Genomic DNA, 17,763 nt, shown 5'->3' with positions numbered 1-17,763 from the left:
ATCAATGTTGGTTGGTTTAAACGATTCGGTGTTTGTTATGCTTAAACAAGGTTCCGAGTTTGAATCCTTGTGAATGTAAAAAATTCACGCTAAGAGAGGTTTATCCCTTAATAGGTCGATCTTACTCGACTGAGCTAATCGGGATTTAATTGGAGTTTCGAATACTATGGTGAAAAAGTAAAAAGAAATTGATAATCTCTCAAAAAATTTATCCTTTTAAGTAAAAATTGAAAAAAAAAATTGTGGAAAAGACGAACATTTAATGGGGTGTTCTTCCTTCCCTCTTCCAATATTTTTCCTCCCAATAAGAGAAACCAATTTTCTCACTCTTGAAACTCCCTGTCTCTTTTATTTTCTAGAACTCTAATGCCTCCTAAAAAGTTCTATCGAAACTTTTAAAGATAATTACAGTCAATATATATATATGAATATATATTCACATGTGTTTATATATATTATAGATTGCGTACCAGCGCTACGCGCAATATCATTTAATTATTATTATTATTATTATTTAGTTTTTTCATATGTTAATATATTATGTACATTACTTTTTTTTGAAAAAATAATATCTCCTATTTATTTGATTATTAATTATATCTCCTATTTCACTATATCAAAAAATCATGAATAATTCTTAGAATTTTAAAATAGGAAATTTTTTATATAATAAAGTTTTAGGCAAAGAAATAGTATGATATTGAAAGAGAAGAGAGAGGGTAAAAGGAAAAGAAAACATTGTCGTGAGGAGGGAGAGGGAAAGAGCAAAAATTGGAGAGAAATTTGGAAAGAGAGAAATGGGAAGAAGATAGTGGGTGAGACGGTTACTTCTCAAATTTACAATTTTATCCTTCATGCAATGGTTCTAAATTATTGGATTATACCTAGTATGGGTGTTTCCAGAAGAAAAATGTTCCACAACAACTACACTCTTCTCCAATATAATAATAATAATAATAATAATAGATAGATAGATATGTTATAATGTTTATGCATTTTTCTTAAGTTATTGATATTCTTACAACTTTTGATAATATAAAATCAACCCTCATATTCACGCCATAATTAGAGTACACCGCACCGGTTTAAAACCTTATTAAAAATAATTCTGGATAAACTTCCGGTCAGGAGCATTTAATTCAAGAGAAAGATGTGCAATTTAGTTACAGTTGTGGCACGCATTCTTCAAAAGAGAAAAGAAAAGGGGTATAGTGGTCAAATAGTATCTCTAAATTTTTCCACCCCATCCATTCCCTAATACTACCCAAACAAGAATTGCGAAGGGTTAAGGATAATGTGAGATCCGACATTTTTTATATTCAAATAGCATACATATATTTACATGTTTATATATATACATACATATATATATATATATAATACACGTTTACTGAAACCAAAAAGAAAAAAAAAGAAAAAGAAATGGTAGCAAGAGGCCCCACGTGGCCTTCCATCCTTCCCCAACAAATCCACCGCCATTGACTTCTCCCATTTTCTTCCTTGCTCTGTTTTTATGCTGAAAAAAAAAACCGAAAGGAACATAGAGGGGGAGAAAGGGAGGGAGAGAGAGAGAGAGCTAAGGTGCAAGTTAGAGGAGAATTGAGGGAAATGAAGTAGGGAGAGTCAAGATAGGGGAAGGAAATCGTAGAATTGAAGCTGAAACTGGCATTTGCTCATATACTCAACATGGTTCGGGGCTAAGGAGACCGAGACCATACATCCGAAAGGCTCGACCCATTGAGCTATCTTTTTTTGGGTCTCTGTGAGTATTTCATTCCATTGTGAAATCATTAATAAATATATATATATACATATATTATGTGAGTACTCTATTCCCTTGTAAAATGATGTATTATAGTTATATAATTTATTTAAGAAGAATATAGTGATAGTTAGATTAATGAATGGGTCTTGCTATGTGGTGTGAAATGATTTGAGAGGTATTGCATTTTATGTTTATTTTGATTTGAGATATGCAGTGTGATTGTATATGTTGATTGTGTATGAGATATGTAATGATAATGTGGTACTATTGTAATGTGATTGAGATTGTGCTCGTGTATGATGATATATGAGGTGCGATGGCATGGTTGCAATTGTTTGTGCTTGTGATTGTTGTTTGATTATAGCCATGGGACCGCTGATCCGGCGGTTTATAAATAGGACGCCTAGACCGCTGATTCGGCGGGATACAAAAAGGAACGCCTAGACTGCTGATCCGGCAGGATACAAAAATGGACGCCTAGACCGCTGATCCGGCGGGATACAAAAAGGGACGCCTAGACCGCTGATCCGGCGGGATACAAAAAGGGACGCCTAGACTGCTGATCCGGCAAGATACAAAAATGGACGCCTAGACCGCTGATCCGGCGGGATATAAAAAGGGACGCCTAAACCGCTAATCCGGTGGGATACAAAAAGGGACGTCTAGACCGCTGATCCGGCGGGATATAAAATGGACGCCTAGACTCCTACTGCCGGAGGATAATGGGCAACCCCCGCTTATGAGACATGGATATTGGGAGTTGAGGATTATATGAATGAGATGTGCGGGATCACGGTATCGTCATAACTCTGTTGCGAGGAGATGCAATCCTATGGCTATATTGATTGGTTGTATTGTATATTGTTTGTCTACTATGATTGTTGGAGATGTGAGAGTGCTGGGGATGTGATATTGTTGAGATTGTCTGAAGTTGTTCTGTGAAAACCGTGTTGTTGTTAGAGCTGAATCTGTCAAGTGATTGTGTTGTGAGTTTCTATGGAATGCTAATGAATGGATATTTGATGTTTATGTGATATTGGATATTAGAGAAATGGTTAGAAGAGTTATGTGTATTCATTCGTAGGACTTAATTTAGTTATTATATTGGATAAAATTATTAATATAGTTTGTATATATATATATGTATATATATTATGTGTGCGGTGAGTTGATAGTTGCATTGAATGTGATTTTATTATTTATTTGAATATTTGGTTGTTTTCAATTAAATATTTATTTGATAATAATTCATTTTGCTTTGGAATTTAGTACTCACTGAGATGCAGCTCACACTCTGCATAAGTTTTTCAGATGAGTTAAGAGCTAGATTAGCAGCACATGAGAACTCTTTTGATATTGGGGATCAGCTCGGAGGACTAGGTAAGAACCTTAGTTATTTGATAAGTATTTTTTTTTGTATAGAGTGTATTTGAATATATTACGACCTGAAATTTTTGTTTAGTTTGGTTTAGTGATTGATTAAGAAAATAAAATTTCTCTCTTTTGAGATGTATATACATATTAGAGCTTACCAAATTGGTTTTATATTTTGGGAATTTATGGAAAGCCATTTTTAGGCGAATAGTTATGTGGTAATGGATATCGAGGAAATATATGAAAAATCCAGCTGAAATTTCGAGTCGTTACAATTTTGGTATCAGAGCCTAGGTTGGGAGATCCTGTAGACTTTAGTTATTGGTTGATCCTCGAGAAGCTTTTTGATGATGTCATACACCTTTTAAGATGATTTTTCTATTTCGTATTGTTTATTATTTAAGGAATTTGTGCTTTTGCTAAGTAATACAGATTGGAACCTTTGCATGCCTTTTTGAGTCAAAATAAATAATTTATCGTTGAAGATCTGGGTAAACGAAAAGTGTTCGGGTTTCTGTAGTTCAATGATCTTCTCAGGTCAGTTCTCAAGAAGCTTCTACAAATTTTTGAATATATATGTTAGGGAATGATTGTGCTTACTGTTAGTAATGTGATGACATATTCCTTTGCTCTTTAGGTGAAACAAATTTGCTGGTATCGAATCTTAGATTTGATGCATGAGTTACTTATTTGATTAATGTATATGTTTGGCTTTGAGTGAGTTGTGGTTCTTTTGAATGAGAATTTCATATGGTTGAGAGCTTTTGTTCTTAAACCAGTGTTGTTTGATTTCCATGATGTGATGGGACATTTTAATCGTCCTTGACTAAGGTTGAGATAAGTTCTTGTTGATTTCCTTCTGTATGTATTTTGCTTAATTTGATAATATTTAATATTTCATTCTTTTGGGTTGACATTAATTAAAGTTTTAATTTCTATATAATGATCTGATCTGTTGTGTTGAAGGTTGTGTTACATATGATTCCCATTTATTCTGATTCTTTTTTTTTTTCCTTTCCATGTTGGGAATCTATTTTAAGCTTATACTGGATCAAGGCTGCTTTCGCTACATGGCAATTGGTATTTCGTAGAACAAGGAAAAAAAAAACTTCCACATAAATATGCAAGGAATTGTCTCTGTGGGGGCATGCCAATCAGGCCTTGTGCATTGTTTTTGGTATGCTCCTAACTACAGATCATTTAAGTTATCAGAGTGGCAGAGGAGCCAAGATGTTATAGCGTAATTAGTATGGGGATCTGAGAGTGCTATGAACTTTAATAATTTTTTTCTGATTCCTCAAACAAATTTCGAGGACGAAATTTTTATTAGTGGGGGAGATTGTGAGATCCGACATTTTTTATATTCAAATAGCATACATATATTTACATGCTTATATATATACATGTATATATATGATACACGTTTACTGGAACCAAAAAGAAAAAAAAGAAAAAAAAAGAAAAAGAAATGGTAGCAAGAGGCCCCACGTGGCCTTCCATCCTTCCCCAACAAATCCACCGCCATTGACTTCTCCCATTTTCTTCCTTGCTCTGTTTTTATGCTGAAAAAAAAAACCGAAAGGAACATAGAGGGGGAGAAAGGGAGGGAGAGAGAGAGAGCTAAGGTGCAAGTTAGAGGAGAATTGAGGGAAATGAAGTAGGGAGAGTCAAGATAGGGGAAGGAAATCGTAGAATTGGAGTCCATGTGCTTTGTGTGTTTTAGGAAGCCTCATGTTTCATTAGGAAGTCTTCATGATTTCTTAGTTATGTGGAAGATTGGTTTCCTCCAAGAATCAATTGTTGAATTTGCTTGTGTTATATTGAATAACTAGATGAAAACCCGCATGTTGTGCTGGAAAAGTTTATAATTTTCTCAATTAAAATAGTTATGTTGTAATATTATATTGATCATAACCATATTATATTGTCATAATTTAGTTTGAGTTGGAGAGTATTGCTTTATTCCGTTAAAGTGACAACAAATAAGTTTAATATAGGCCAATTGTCCCTTCACAACCCTGTATGGTTCAGGTTGGAATCACTTACTCTAAAATATTATTTTAGAAATGCAAAATAATTGGAAAGTATATATTTGAATTGAAAAAGAAAAAAAAGAAGAAACATAATTTAAGAAATTTTTTTAGGAAAATAAGACTTATTTATAATATTTTATAACTTGCGATTGGATATATATATGATTATTCTAGATTATAAAAAGTAAAATCATAAGAAATAATGTATCAAGGAAGAATTCTCGTAATATGGAAATGGAAAATGAGGTATCTTGATCTATAAATTAGGAAAATTAGAATTTTACATAGCATTTAATAATAAAGTTAAGTTTGATTTAGTTTGATTTAAAGAGATAAAGATAAAAGTAGTTGGAAAAAATACGTGCGACATTTTGAAAAAGAAGATAAAAAATAATGACTGTATTATTGAATTAAGGAAAAAGTACTAAAATTGAGGAAAGTGTTGAATAGTTGAGAGAATTTAGTATTGAAATTTTAATTATAATAATAGATAATAAAAAGTATGAGAAAGAATTTGAAAAAAATAAAAAATTAATGATTGTCTTATTGAATTGAGGGAAAAATTAAGTTAAGTTAAGTAATATTTAATTTTGTTATCAAACATACAATTAATTAGGTTAGTATATTTTATTTAGATAGAAAGATATTTATAATTAGATATTAGCTCCTATTTTAGTTTGTGTCAAGAGTTTTAAATTTCCACTTTGGAATAATTACATTTTTTGTTTTAGGAAGTTACTTTGTATAAGTCTAGCTATCAATTTCCTATTTTAGACCCTTAAGAGTTGTCTTCCCCATATATATCTAGTCCCTCTCATTGGAAAAGAGAATAATCAAGAACTATATTTTATTGATAAAGTTGATAGATTTATCTTCTTCTAATGTCATTTTGGGTGTTATTTCTCGGGTTTAGACGTGATTTATTCTCTTCGAGTCTAAAGTCGGGTTTAGGCTTGAGAATTCATGATCCACGCTACGTACAATGAGAAGTGTTGTGGTGTTGGTTAGTATGATGACTGTCAGATAGTTGCGTAAGAAGAATAAGAAGAGAAGAAAAGAATGAATCAAAGTGAAAAGAAATTATCAATGTTGATTGGTTTAGACGATTCGGTGTTTGTTATACTTAAACAAGGTTCCGGGTTTGAATCCTTGTGAATGTAAAAAATTCATGCTAAGAGAGGTTTATCTCTTAATAGGTCGATCTTACTCGACTGGGCTAATCAGGGCTTAATTAGATTTTCGAATACTATGGTGAAAAAGTAAAAAGAAATTGATAATCTCTAAAAGAATTTATCCTTTTAAGTAAAAATTGAAAAAAAAAATTGTGGAAAAGACGAACATTTAATGGAGTGTTCTTCCTTGCCTCTTCCAATATTTTTCCTCCCAATAAAAGAAACCAATTTTCTCACTTTTGAAACTCCCTATCTCTTTTATTTTCTAGAACTCTAATGCCTCCTCTATCGAAACTTTTAAAGATAATTACAGTCAATATATATATGAATATATATTCACATGTGTTTATAGATATGATAGATTGCGTACCAGTGCTACGTGCAATATCACTTAATTATTATTATTATTATTATTATTTACTTTTTTCATATGTTAATATATTGTGTACATTACTTTTCTTTTGAAAAAATAGTATCTCCTATTTCTTTGATTAGTAATTATATCTCCTATTTCACTATATCCAAAAATCATGAATAATTCTTAGAATTTTAAAATAGGAAATTTTTTATATAATAAAGTTTTAGTAAAAAAAAATAGTATGATATTGAATGAGAAGAGAGAGGGTAAAAGAAAAAGAAAACGTTGTCGTGAGGAGGGAGAGGGAAAGAGCAAAAATTGGAGAGAAATTTGGAAAGAGAGAAATGGGAAGAAGATAGTGGGTGAGACGGTTACTTCTCAAATTTACTATTTTATCCTTCATGCAATGGTTCTAAATTATTGGATTATATCTAGTGTGGGTGTTTCCAGAAGAAAAATGTTCCACAACAACTACACTCTTCTCCAATATAATAATAATAATAATAATAGATAGATAGATATGTTATAATGTTTATGCATTTTTCTTAAGTTATTGATATTCTTACAACTTTTGATAATATAAAATCAACCCTCATATTCACGCCATAATTAGAGTACACCGCACCGGTTTAAAACCTTATTAAAAATAATTCTGGATAAACTTCCGGTCAGGAGCATTTAATTCGAGAGAAAAATGTGCAATTTAGTTACAATTGTGGCACACATTCTTCAAAAGAGAAAAGAAAAGGGGTATAATGGTCAAATAGTATCTCTAGATTTTTCCACTCCATCCATTTCCTAATACTACCCAAACAAGAATTGCGAAGGGATAAGGATAACCTTTATAATTTGATCTTATTATTTTCATTTTGGATGATGAGGTATGTATTCTTCTGGATGTAAACCTTGTATAATTTACTTGGACCTGACCGGCCAATGCCGATCATCTACATTTATTGGGGTGACCACGTTCATAATAATTATTTCTCGTGCCACCTCAGATGTTGGCCTATTTGATGTCAAATTTATGTTTCTTTGTTTGAGCTTAAACTCACCTACTTCCCCGGTCGCGGTAAAGGAACGAGGATGTAAATGAGTATGGGAATAACAAAGGACAGGAAGGAAAAAAGAAAAAAAAAAAAGATGCATCCGATTAATGCGTGGGATATGGTAAGAACAGCCAAGGGTAAGAATTTAATAGTAAAAATTGAATTGAATAGTTAGAAGAAAAAAGAAAAAATAATAATCGTGTTGTTGAATTAAGGATAAGTGAAGTAGAGTTAATAATTTTTTTTTGAAATCGAACGGGCAATTTAAGCATGTTTTTGCTACAAAGGATTCTCTGCAGCAGTTTCTCTTTCAATTGCTTGTTCCGATCAAATATTTCGCGGGTCCACGAGAAATCTCAGTTTTTCTTTGTACTGCTGGAGATCAAAACCCCGGAGGGTCCAAATGCATCGAACAGGAGGGTAAAATAGGAATCCCGTCCGGCCAAAGTGCCAAGTTTCTCAAATAAGTTTCACAAAATTTATTTGGTGTGGGCAGTCCTCTGCAATCAATGACTTAATCAATACAACTCTGCTCTAAATTGTTATTTTTGATCCATTTGGAAAAAAAAAATCATCTATCTATTCCCATTAGGTGTGGACCGAGCAATTTCCTAGCAACCATTGACTTTGAGAACACTTTCACTTTCCTCTTTGTAGAAATGTGAGTATGGCTTTTTTGTTCTGCGGCATTGCATTGCAGAGTCATTACCCAGCCGTTTGTTGAAACCTTTTTCTCTCAAACTGCCGGTTTCATCTGCTTGCAAGATTTTTCCTTTTGCCGAGTTTCACCGATCTGCTAGCCTGTTGGGAATCTTTCGGTTGGTGATCGTCCCATCTCGGCGAGATCTTGGAGGTTGACTTGTCCTGCCTCCCCGGAAATTATGAGTACGTGATTCTTTTTAATCAGTTTCTCTCTCTGTATATGGCTTGATCATTACTTTGGGTTGGTGATGGATACGGTGATGGAACAAACAAGGAGTAGGGCTAAATATTGGAAGTTGGGCGTTGTTATGCTTCCTTACTTCAGCAGGGCAGTCTAGTCATTCCAAAGTAAGCAGGAATAGATAGATCTGCCCTGCTCGCGGCAGAACTGCAATTCCAACCGCAGAAGAGAAAAGGAATGTTTTACTATGTCCTTCCGACATGATGCTTTTTGTGCATATATATAACATGTGTCCTTTCAAATATTTCTCCTTTTGTTTCTTTGTGGTCCAAGTGGAAATTGAACCTATATCTTGAAGATGCAGAGTTCTATGATGTTGGAACCGAACCGATCCTCACCATCGAAAAGGGAAAGTTAGGTACTGCATCAAGCTTGCAGTACGGATGAACTTTTATCTTCAACATTGTCAAGATTCATACGGTGTCACATCGCGTCTTATGTTAATCGCATACATAAAATTAGATCAGATCATGCAAAAGATTGAAATACTCTAGTGGTAGCAATATTTTTCATAGATGGATCAGTCACAGTTTCTGTGCGGTACATACCTTATTTATAACGTTTCATAAATAATATAATATAGATCTTTCCATAAAATATTTATAATTTTAAAAAATTATAAAAAATGAGAAATACTGACCAGTCCTATAGATTTATATGAATATATTTGAAAAAATTAAAATTGTTTCTTAGAAAAGATAAAAAACTCGAATAAATAATAATTGGTCCCACAATTCCATTGTTATCAAAACCGGATCGGACCGACCGGTTCGACCGGTCGGACCAGGAACCGGCACTATGTCCGGTCCGGTTCGCCTGAAAATCGAAATGGCAGCTTTGAACCGCCGGACCCATTGAACCGGTCGATTTTAAGCAAAATTTCATTGAACCGGCCGGTTCTATGGGTTTTTATGGGTTTCCTATTTAATGTAAAAATTGGTTGATTGTGTAAGGATTTGAACTCATGACCTCTTGCTTCTCATATTAGCATACTACCAACCAAGCCACCACCACTGTTTTGTTCTTTTTACTCTACTTTTAAGTACTTATTAAAATAAAATATTTATTTTGAAGTAAGAAATATTAAATATAGATACTTTCTTATACTATTGTTATATTTCTTTAAAATCATCATACTTTTATCTTAATTATCATAATTTTTTTAATAATATGAATATTTATTTTAATTTTAAATAAACGTGCGGTCCGACCCATCGAACCCTCGGTTGGACCCATAAACCCATGACCCCATACCCCTTCCAGTTCATCATCCGGTCCGGTTCTGATAACACTGCACAATTCTATATTTATACGTCATAAAAAATTTAAAAGTAAAAGTTTCGTCTTCTATAAAAGTTCAAAGAACCTAAAAAATAACGATCTTTCCCACAAATCTATGTTTATATGTTTAACAACTAAAAATTTTTAAAAATCATTTTACAAGAAACCTTAAAAAATATAATATAGATCTTTCCATAAAATATTTATAATTTTAAAAAATTATAAAAAATGAGAAATATTGACCAGTCGTATAGATTTATATGAATATATTTGAAAAAATTAAAATTGTTTCTTAGAAAAGCTAAAAAACTCTAATAAATAATAATTGGTCCCACAATTTTATATTTATATGTCATAAAAAATTTAAAAGTAAAAGTTTCATCTTCTATAAAAGTTCAAAGAACCTAAAAAATAACGATCTTTCTCACAAATCTATGTTTATATGTTTAACAACTAAAAATTTTAAAAAATCATTTTACTAGAAACCTTAAAAATTTGAGAAAGTAATGAATAATTCCACAAATCTATATCTATATATTTAGAAAATTAAAATTTGTTTTAAAGAATACAAAAAAACTGAGAAAATTTCATTTAATTACTGAGCGTTCTGAGAGCGTTTGACTGGACCTGCTACAACTCCGTTTTATATTATATACTAGTCACGTAGCCCGTGCATTATACAGGATAAAACATGATCCTCTTTTCGCTAATATAAAATATGTACTCCAAATTATTAAAAATAGTAATTTACAATAGATAACATACAATATATTATTAGATATTAATGCTAATGATAATTTAATTTCACAAATGACATAAAATATTAAAGAAGATTAATCAATATAAATCTTGAAAAATCTAACATAGTCAAAATTATGATTCAAAGTTAAGAGGAAAAATTGCAACCATGACACAATAAATTTTTGTCTTCAAGATCGTCAAGATTTATATGGTGTTACATTGTGTTTTATGTTAGTCACATACATAAAATTGGAGAACTCAAAAATTCTACAAAAGTTCATGCGAGAGAAAGTAAAAGACTTAAAGAGCTCACTTTCAAAAGTCTAACTGTGGACGCATCAAAATAAACTTGCAATTCCGCCAGCACACAAGGAAAGGATCGTTTTAGTGTTCATGAAGCTGCACTTTCAATTATTTTTCCTTATGTTTCTTTGTGTGACTATGCAGGACCAAGTAGAAACTGAACCTATATCTAGAAGTTGGAGAGTTCTATGATATTGGAACTGAACCTATCCTCACCATCAAAAAGGGCGAGTTTGGTAGTGCATGAATCCTGCTGGTGGTACTAATGTCTTTCGGGGTCCAATATTCCTGCATATTCAGGCATCTCGATGTTTATCTATGGAAACTATAAGCCTCGAAGGTTGGAGGACTTCTTGACATCGTAGCTGATGTAACAAACCCTGATATCATCAATCAAAGAGTGTATGCTAAAGGTAAGGTGCTTTGACTTTATTCGTCTCATGCTACTTTTATGTTTAGCTCCTTATTATGCTACCTGCGGACAACTACCTGCAGACAGCTGATGTGCTATTCAGGGAGCAACCAGTAGTTCAAATAAACTATATTGTTAAATCATAGATAGAGAGTGTTTAAGTCACTAGGATGGCCACTTCATACATGTTTAACGTCCTCCCAAAGTGCCATGTTTCTCAAACACCACGAATTAATTCACGGTTCCACAAAATTTTTTGGTGTGATGTTCGCAGGCGATTCTTTGCGATCAATGAACTAATTAATCATTCGACTAATGCTGCAATTGCAAGATACTGCCTTAACACATATCCAAGATATCAACCGTGCCGAACGCTATCTCAATTGAAAGTTCAAAATCCGCTCTAAATTGTTCTTTTTTGATCCATTTGGATAACTAGAAAATGACAGCCTGACAAGTTTATCTGAGCAATTTCCTAGTCATTTCCCCACAAGTTGCCTTTGCTCTGTGCAAACAAGAAGCAACCATTGACTTTGAGAACGCTTTCACTTTTGCAGAAATTAATGTGAATATGGTTTTCTGTTCTACAGCATTGGTTTGCAGGGTCACTACCCAGAAGTTTGTTGAAACCTTTTCTCTCAAACTGCCGGTTTCACTCGGCTCATCTGCTTGCTAGATTTTTCCTTTTGCCGAGTTTCAACAATCTGCTAGCTTGCTGGAAATCTTTTGGTTGGTGATGGTCCCATCTCTGGGACATCTTGGAGGTTGACCTGCCCTGCCCTGCCCCTGCGGAAATTGTGAGTGCGTGCTTCTTTTTAATCAGTTTCATTGTATATGCCTCGATCATCACTTTGCGTTGGTGATAGATACTGTGAAGGAATAAGGAGTAGGGCTAAATATTTGCAGTTCGGGGTTGTTACGCTTCCGAATTTCAGCAGGGTAGTCTAGTTATTTCAAAGTAAGCCAGAGTAGGTAGATCTGCCCTGCTTGGCAGAAATTGTGAGTACGTGTTTCTTTTTAATCTGTTCCATTGTATATGGCTTGATCATTACTTTGGGTAATAAAATTTGGCGTCGTTAAGCGTCCTACTTCAGCAGGGTAGTCTAGTTATATCAAAGTAAGCAGGAATAGATAGATCTGCCCTGCTCATGGTGGAACTGCAATTCCACCAGCACACGCGGAATGGGAATGTTTCACTATGTCCTTCCCATGATGCTTTTCGTGCCTGGAGCTGTCCTTTCAATTAATTTTCCTTTCGTTTCTCTGTCTGACTGTGTATGCAGGTCCAAGTGGAAACTGTACCTATATCTAGAAGTTGGAGAGTTCTATGATTTTGGAACTGAACCTACCCTCACCATTGAAAGGGGCAAGCTCAGTACTGCATCAACCTAGCTTCTGCCATTGCTAATGTCTTTCCGGGTCCTATATTTTTGCATATTCAGGCTTCTTGATGCTTATCTATAGAAACTATAAGCCTCGAAGGTTTGTAGCTGATGTTGTGCATCCTGATATCGTCAGTCGAAGAGCGTATGCTGAAGGTGAGGTGCTCTGGCTTTGATCGTCTCAAGCTACTTTTATGTTTAGTTCCCTATTATGCTACTTGCAGACAGCCGATGTGCTAGTCAGGAATTCACTCGTAGTTCATTATATTATATTGTTAGATTATAGATTGATTATAAATGGAGAGTGTTAAGTCACTGAGGTGGCCACTTCATACATTTTTTAACATGGATAACATACTTCCATTTTGTTGGGTAGATGACGACACGGTGTGACAGTCGTTCTTGAGGGAACCAGGCTAAACGAAGTGACTGTATTAGAATGCTCCTGTATACAAATAGTTACAAATCTGATGAGAACCTCTTCGGCGTGCTCTGATTCTGTTTTAATGGTTTATCAGGTGAGGGGAGGTCTACCCAGTCACTGATGAATGGTGATGGAACAAGGATGACAGGGGACTAAGTAGTAGTGGATTTGATTTTCATTGTTTGATCCATCCATTTTCACTGGGGAACTTTTTACAGTGAGTCAGTTCTGAGATCACGCTTTTAAGGTAAGCAGCAGGCACCTTACGGTAATACTATTATCCTATGGAAATAGCGGTTAAGTTGCTCATGAAGGCACATAAAGTTGCAATGGAGCATGTTGATGGAGTTGTAATATGTCTGTGTTCTCTGCAGATATTTCTAAGCCTTTGGGATAAGAAAAGTTAGCAAGGCTTTTCCCACATTGCTGCTCCGCTATTGCCAGTCTTCATTCATCAATAGTAGATTGCTGAAGGTAAAGATTCTTCAACTTGAGATTATCTTTCCTTGCCAGTCTTCATATTGTTTCCTGTAGTTTTGGTCATGGATGCATTGATTGCATTCATAGGATAAGTTCTGTTTTCACGAGTTACGACACATTATATAGTGTCTCTAACACAAGATTTGTGTTTTGGTTTTATAGCTGCCCGACTGTCAGTAGCTAGAATGGGTAAACCAAGAGACCCGTTCTGGGGTCACGTCAAAGTCACATCAAATGAAGGTGACTCATGTCGTTGGGAGTGTGTGTTCTGTGGTGGAAAATTCTCCGGGGGAGCTTCCCGGATAAAGGCACATTTGGGTAATGTTGAAGGCCAAGGAATTAAAGTTTGTGAAAAGGTTAACGAAGCAACGAAGAAAAAAGCTTTTGAAGCAACGACAAAGAGAAGAAGGCTAGAGACTGGAACCAGTTCAGCTCAAGTGAACACACAGCCACAGTTGTCAGATTTGCCGAATCCTTTGCCATTTTTTGACCAAAGCAACCACAATGCACCACTGCGGGGGAATCCTAACGCAGTGGGCCTGCGTCGACAATTTCCACCAAATGTATTACAAGAAGTTTGCGGTGAAACAGAGGGGGAAGGTCCATCAAATGCTCCAGAGCACATCGATAACCGAAGTATTAGGCCATGCTCAGTCTTTCACACGGGCGAAGGTGATCAATTGAGGAATCCTCCAGAAGCCATCCCATCGGGCATGCCAACTTTGTCAGAATCTCACGTCAGTTCTATGATACGTGATCTACACGTTGAAACCGATAGACCAGAGAACTCAAGAATGTCTATTCCTTTAGTTTGGGAGAATCCAGTATGAATTTATTACAAGAAGTTTGCGGTGAAAGGGAGGTGGAAGGTCCATCAAATGCTCCAGAGCACATCAATAACCGAAGTATTATGCCCATCAGTTCTGTGATACGTGGTCTACAGGTTGAAACCGATAGACCAGAGAACTCAAGAATGTCATTGCCAGCTGGTCAGTCCTTTCATTTGCCAGAGGAGGGAAACCAAGATCCATCCGATGAGGTTGTTGGATCCAGTGCTACACCAATCTTGCAGCCTTCTACTGGGCCAGCTGGCGGAGCACGAGATGCAGTAGGTGGAACTTTCAAAGTACGAGAGTTAGTGGGGCAGGAGTCTCAGAGAATCGTGGATGAGATTTGGGATTGCTTAACGAAAAATAATATTTCACGCATTGGTGTCTATGGAATGGCCGGAGTGGGCAAAACAACGGTCCTAAAGCACCTTCGTAACAAAACCCATGAGAGTGCAGCTTTTCGTGGTGTATTTTGGGTTACCGTATCAAAAGATTGCACCATCCATGAGCTGCAAAATAAGATAGCAGAAAGAACTAAGGCTCAAGACCTTTTCAAGGGTAAAGATGATGCGGAAAGGTCAACTCTGTTGTTCAATCATCTGAGAGAGAAAAAGAATACTCTAATGATTCTAGACGATATGTGGCAGCATTTTGAGCTCCTAGAGGTGGGAATGCCGGAGGATGGCATTCAGCTCGTCTTGACAACTCGAGATCGTGCTGTTTGTCAGGAGATGTTGTGTCAAAAGGAAATCAAGGTTGATCCCCTGCCTTATAATGACGCATGGACTATGTTTGTAGATACACTTGGTTCTAATCTATCTCCTAGTCGGGAACGTATTGCGAGGTGTATTGTACAGGAGTGCAAAGGCTTGCCTCTTGCTATTGTTGTTATGGCGGGAAGCATGAGGGGAGTGGACGGTGATTATGGATGGGAAGACACGCTGGAAAAACTAAGACAATCACAAGCTCTACAACAGGACATGCGAAGAGGTGTTTTCCCAATCCTTCAACACAGTTATAACTGCTTAGATCCAAAGAAGCAACAATGTCTTTTACGGTGTGCTCTCTATCCTGAGGATGAGGTAATCAAGAGAGAAGAATTGATAGAGTTTTGCATTGATGAGGGGGTAATTCATGGGGATAACAGGCGAAAGATGCACAATGAAGGCCATCGATTATTAGATGAACTTGAAAAGGCATGTCTCCTTGAACCGGATAATAATCGAAATGTCCCATATCGACAGCGGTGGAGGGTGAGGATGCATGATGTGATTCGAGACATGGCCATATGCATCATGAGTGCAGACAAGTCATGCATGGTGAAATCTGGGTTGCATTTGGATGATGTGCCGGATGATGAGGATGAATGGTTCCCCAATCTTCAAAGGGTCTCGTTGACGAGGAATGGCATAGAAGTAGTTCCATCCTCCATATCACCAAATTGTCCTCAACTTTCAACTCTGCTGCTAAGTAGCTGTTGGAGACTGCGTGAAATCTCAGGATGTTTCTTTGAACGGATGGGGGGGTTGAAAGTTATTAATTTGAGCGATACTAGCATCACAAAAGTGCCAGAATCTATCACGAACCTAGAAAAGTTGAGGGCACTAATACTCGACGAATGCTTTGAATTATCTCTTCTTCCTTCCTTGGAGAAGTTGACATCGTTAAGGAAGTTGGACCTCCAAGGGTGTTCAGAGATTAAAGAAGTGCCACATGGTTTGGGGATGTTGGTTAATCTTACATATCTCAACTTTTCAGGGACAGGAATTGAGAGGATTCCAGATGGAGTAATCAGTAAGTTACAGAAGCTACAACACCTTATAGCGGGTGTTGCAGAAGTGAAGGGGGAAGAAGTTGGAATATTGAAGAAGTTGGAGTTAATCCGATGTCGTTTTCAAAATGTGAAAGAGCTGAACAAGTACACACAGGCACATAACAAGACAGGAAGAAACCCCTGCTCGTACATTATCTTCATAGGAGGTCAACATCAAGTTCCCGATCATTTGGAGGAGGAGTTTGAGGAATTATGTGAAAGATTTAGTGATGTTGAGAATATTAGATTCATAATTTTCAACGTATGGGACGGGATTGGAGAAACCTGTCATCTCCCTCCCAAGAGACGTGAAGGAATTGTGGATTAAGTATAACGATTGGACGTGGATTAATATTTTGGCCAGTTTGACACGTGTTGAAGAACTAGAGGTGCTGCGGATAAATGGGAGACAGCCAGAGCTAATAGGGGGACAGCCACCGCCACCACTGAAGCATCTGTTAGGGGTGTCGCACCTCACGAGAGTAAGATTGCTCGAGATTGCTTATTGCGAGGAAATGGAGAGTATAATGGGAGCAGAAGCAGTAGCAGGAGAATCACCTCACGCTTTCTCCCAACTCGAATCAATTGAAATCTTTAATTGTCCAAAGGTGAAGAATGTGGTGGAGCATCAATTGCTCCCTCGTCTCCAAAATCTACGGAGGATTCAAATTTCGAGTGCCACCAATATGGAGGAGATAATAGTAATGCCATCCCCACAACCATTTCCCGCAGCCACGTCCGCCCTCCTTCTTACAAAAATTTGGGTTTACGGATGTCATAAGATGAAGAGGGTGCTAACTCTTTGAGTTATTCATGCTCCTCCCCAACCTCCAGAAAATCACTGTTGATGATTGTAAACAGATGAAGGAAGTGATAGGCGGCCGCGAATTAGAGCACGGAGAAAGAGCCATGGTCGGAAACAACACCACCAGCAGCTTGTTAGTGTCCCCCGATGTATCATCTGCTGGCCAATCAAGGGCAAGGCAGCTGACCTTAAAATTGTACCGCCTTGAGGAACTTGAGAGCATATGCAGTTGGACTGGACTTCGGGATCTCATACATGTCATTGAGATATGGAAATGTCCGAAGCTGAAGAGGATCGAAATGCTAGATGGAATATTCGCTTCTCCTCCTCCTTCTCTTAAGGAGATAGTACTAATTGATAGAAATAGAGAATGGTGGGAATTTCTGGAGTGGGACCACCCTGAGGCCAAGACTGCCCTGCTGCCTTATGTCTCCATCAGATAACCCCTTTTTGAAAAATTAAGATACCTTGTGCTTTTTCTTTTTTCTTTTTTTGCTGGATGAGATACTCTGTGCTTTTATTTGCGTTTCGTGCGAGTAATATTGCATGGATGAACCTTTTATTATTCTCAATTATATAAATATTTAATTAATTTAAA

The 17,763-nt window shown here is 36.1% G+C and overlaps 1 protein-coding gene across 3 annotated transcripts; it reads left to right on the top strand.

The window, feature by feature from the left end:
- The first annotated feature begins 8,487 nt into the window (after nt 1-8,487).
- On the top strand, nt 8,488-17,763 carry LOC116213246 (probable disease resistance protein At4g27220). Of its 3 annotated transcripts, XM_031548115.1 has the most exons (8): nt 8,493-8,636; nt 8,999-9,052; nt 11,164-11,432; nt 12,022-12,228; nt 12,715-12,969; nt 13,332-13,484; nt 13,612-13,711; nt 13,880-17,763. In XM_031548115.1, exon 8 carries the CDS (start codon nt 14,544-14,546, stop codon nt 16,686-16,688), a length of 2,145 nt encoding a protein of 714 aa, XP_031403975.1. In that variant the 5' UTR covers nt 8,493-8,636; nt 8,999-9,052; nt 11,164-11,432; nt 12,022-12,228; nt 12,715-12,969; nt 13,332-13,484; nt 13,612-13,711; nt 13,880-14,543; the 3' UTR covers nt 16,689-17,763. The 3 variants fall into 3 exon arrangements, with proteins under 3 accessions (XP_031403973.1, XP_031403975.1, XP_031403976.1); XM_031548113.1 differs by lacking the exon at nt 8,999-9,052 and having other exon boundaries at nt 8,488-8,636; XM_031548116.1 differs by having other exon boundaries at nt 8,572-9,052; nt 12,022-12,232.

The sequence above is a fragment of the Punica granatum genome, chromosome 7 (genome assembly GCF_007655135.1).
Source record: "Punica granatum isolate Tunisia-2019 chromosome 7, ASM765513v2, whole genome shotgun sequence".
Taxonomy (NCBI): Eukaryota; Viridiplantae; Streptophyta; class Magnoliopsida; order Myrtales; family Lythraceae; genus Punica; species Punica granatum.
Note: the sequence above shows the minus strand (reverse complement) of the source record. Positions and strands in the feature narration are given on the sequence as shown.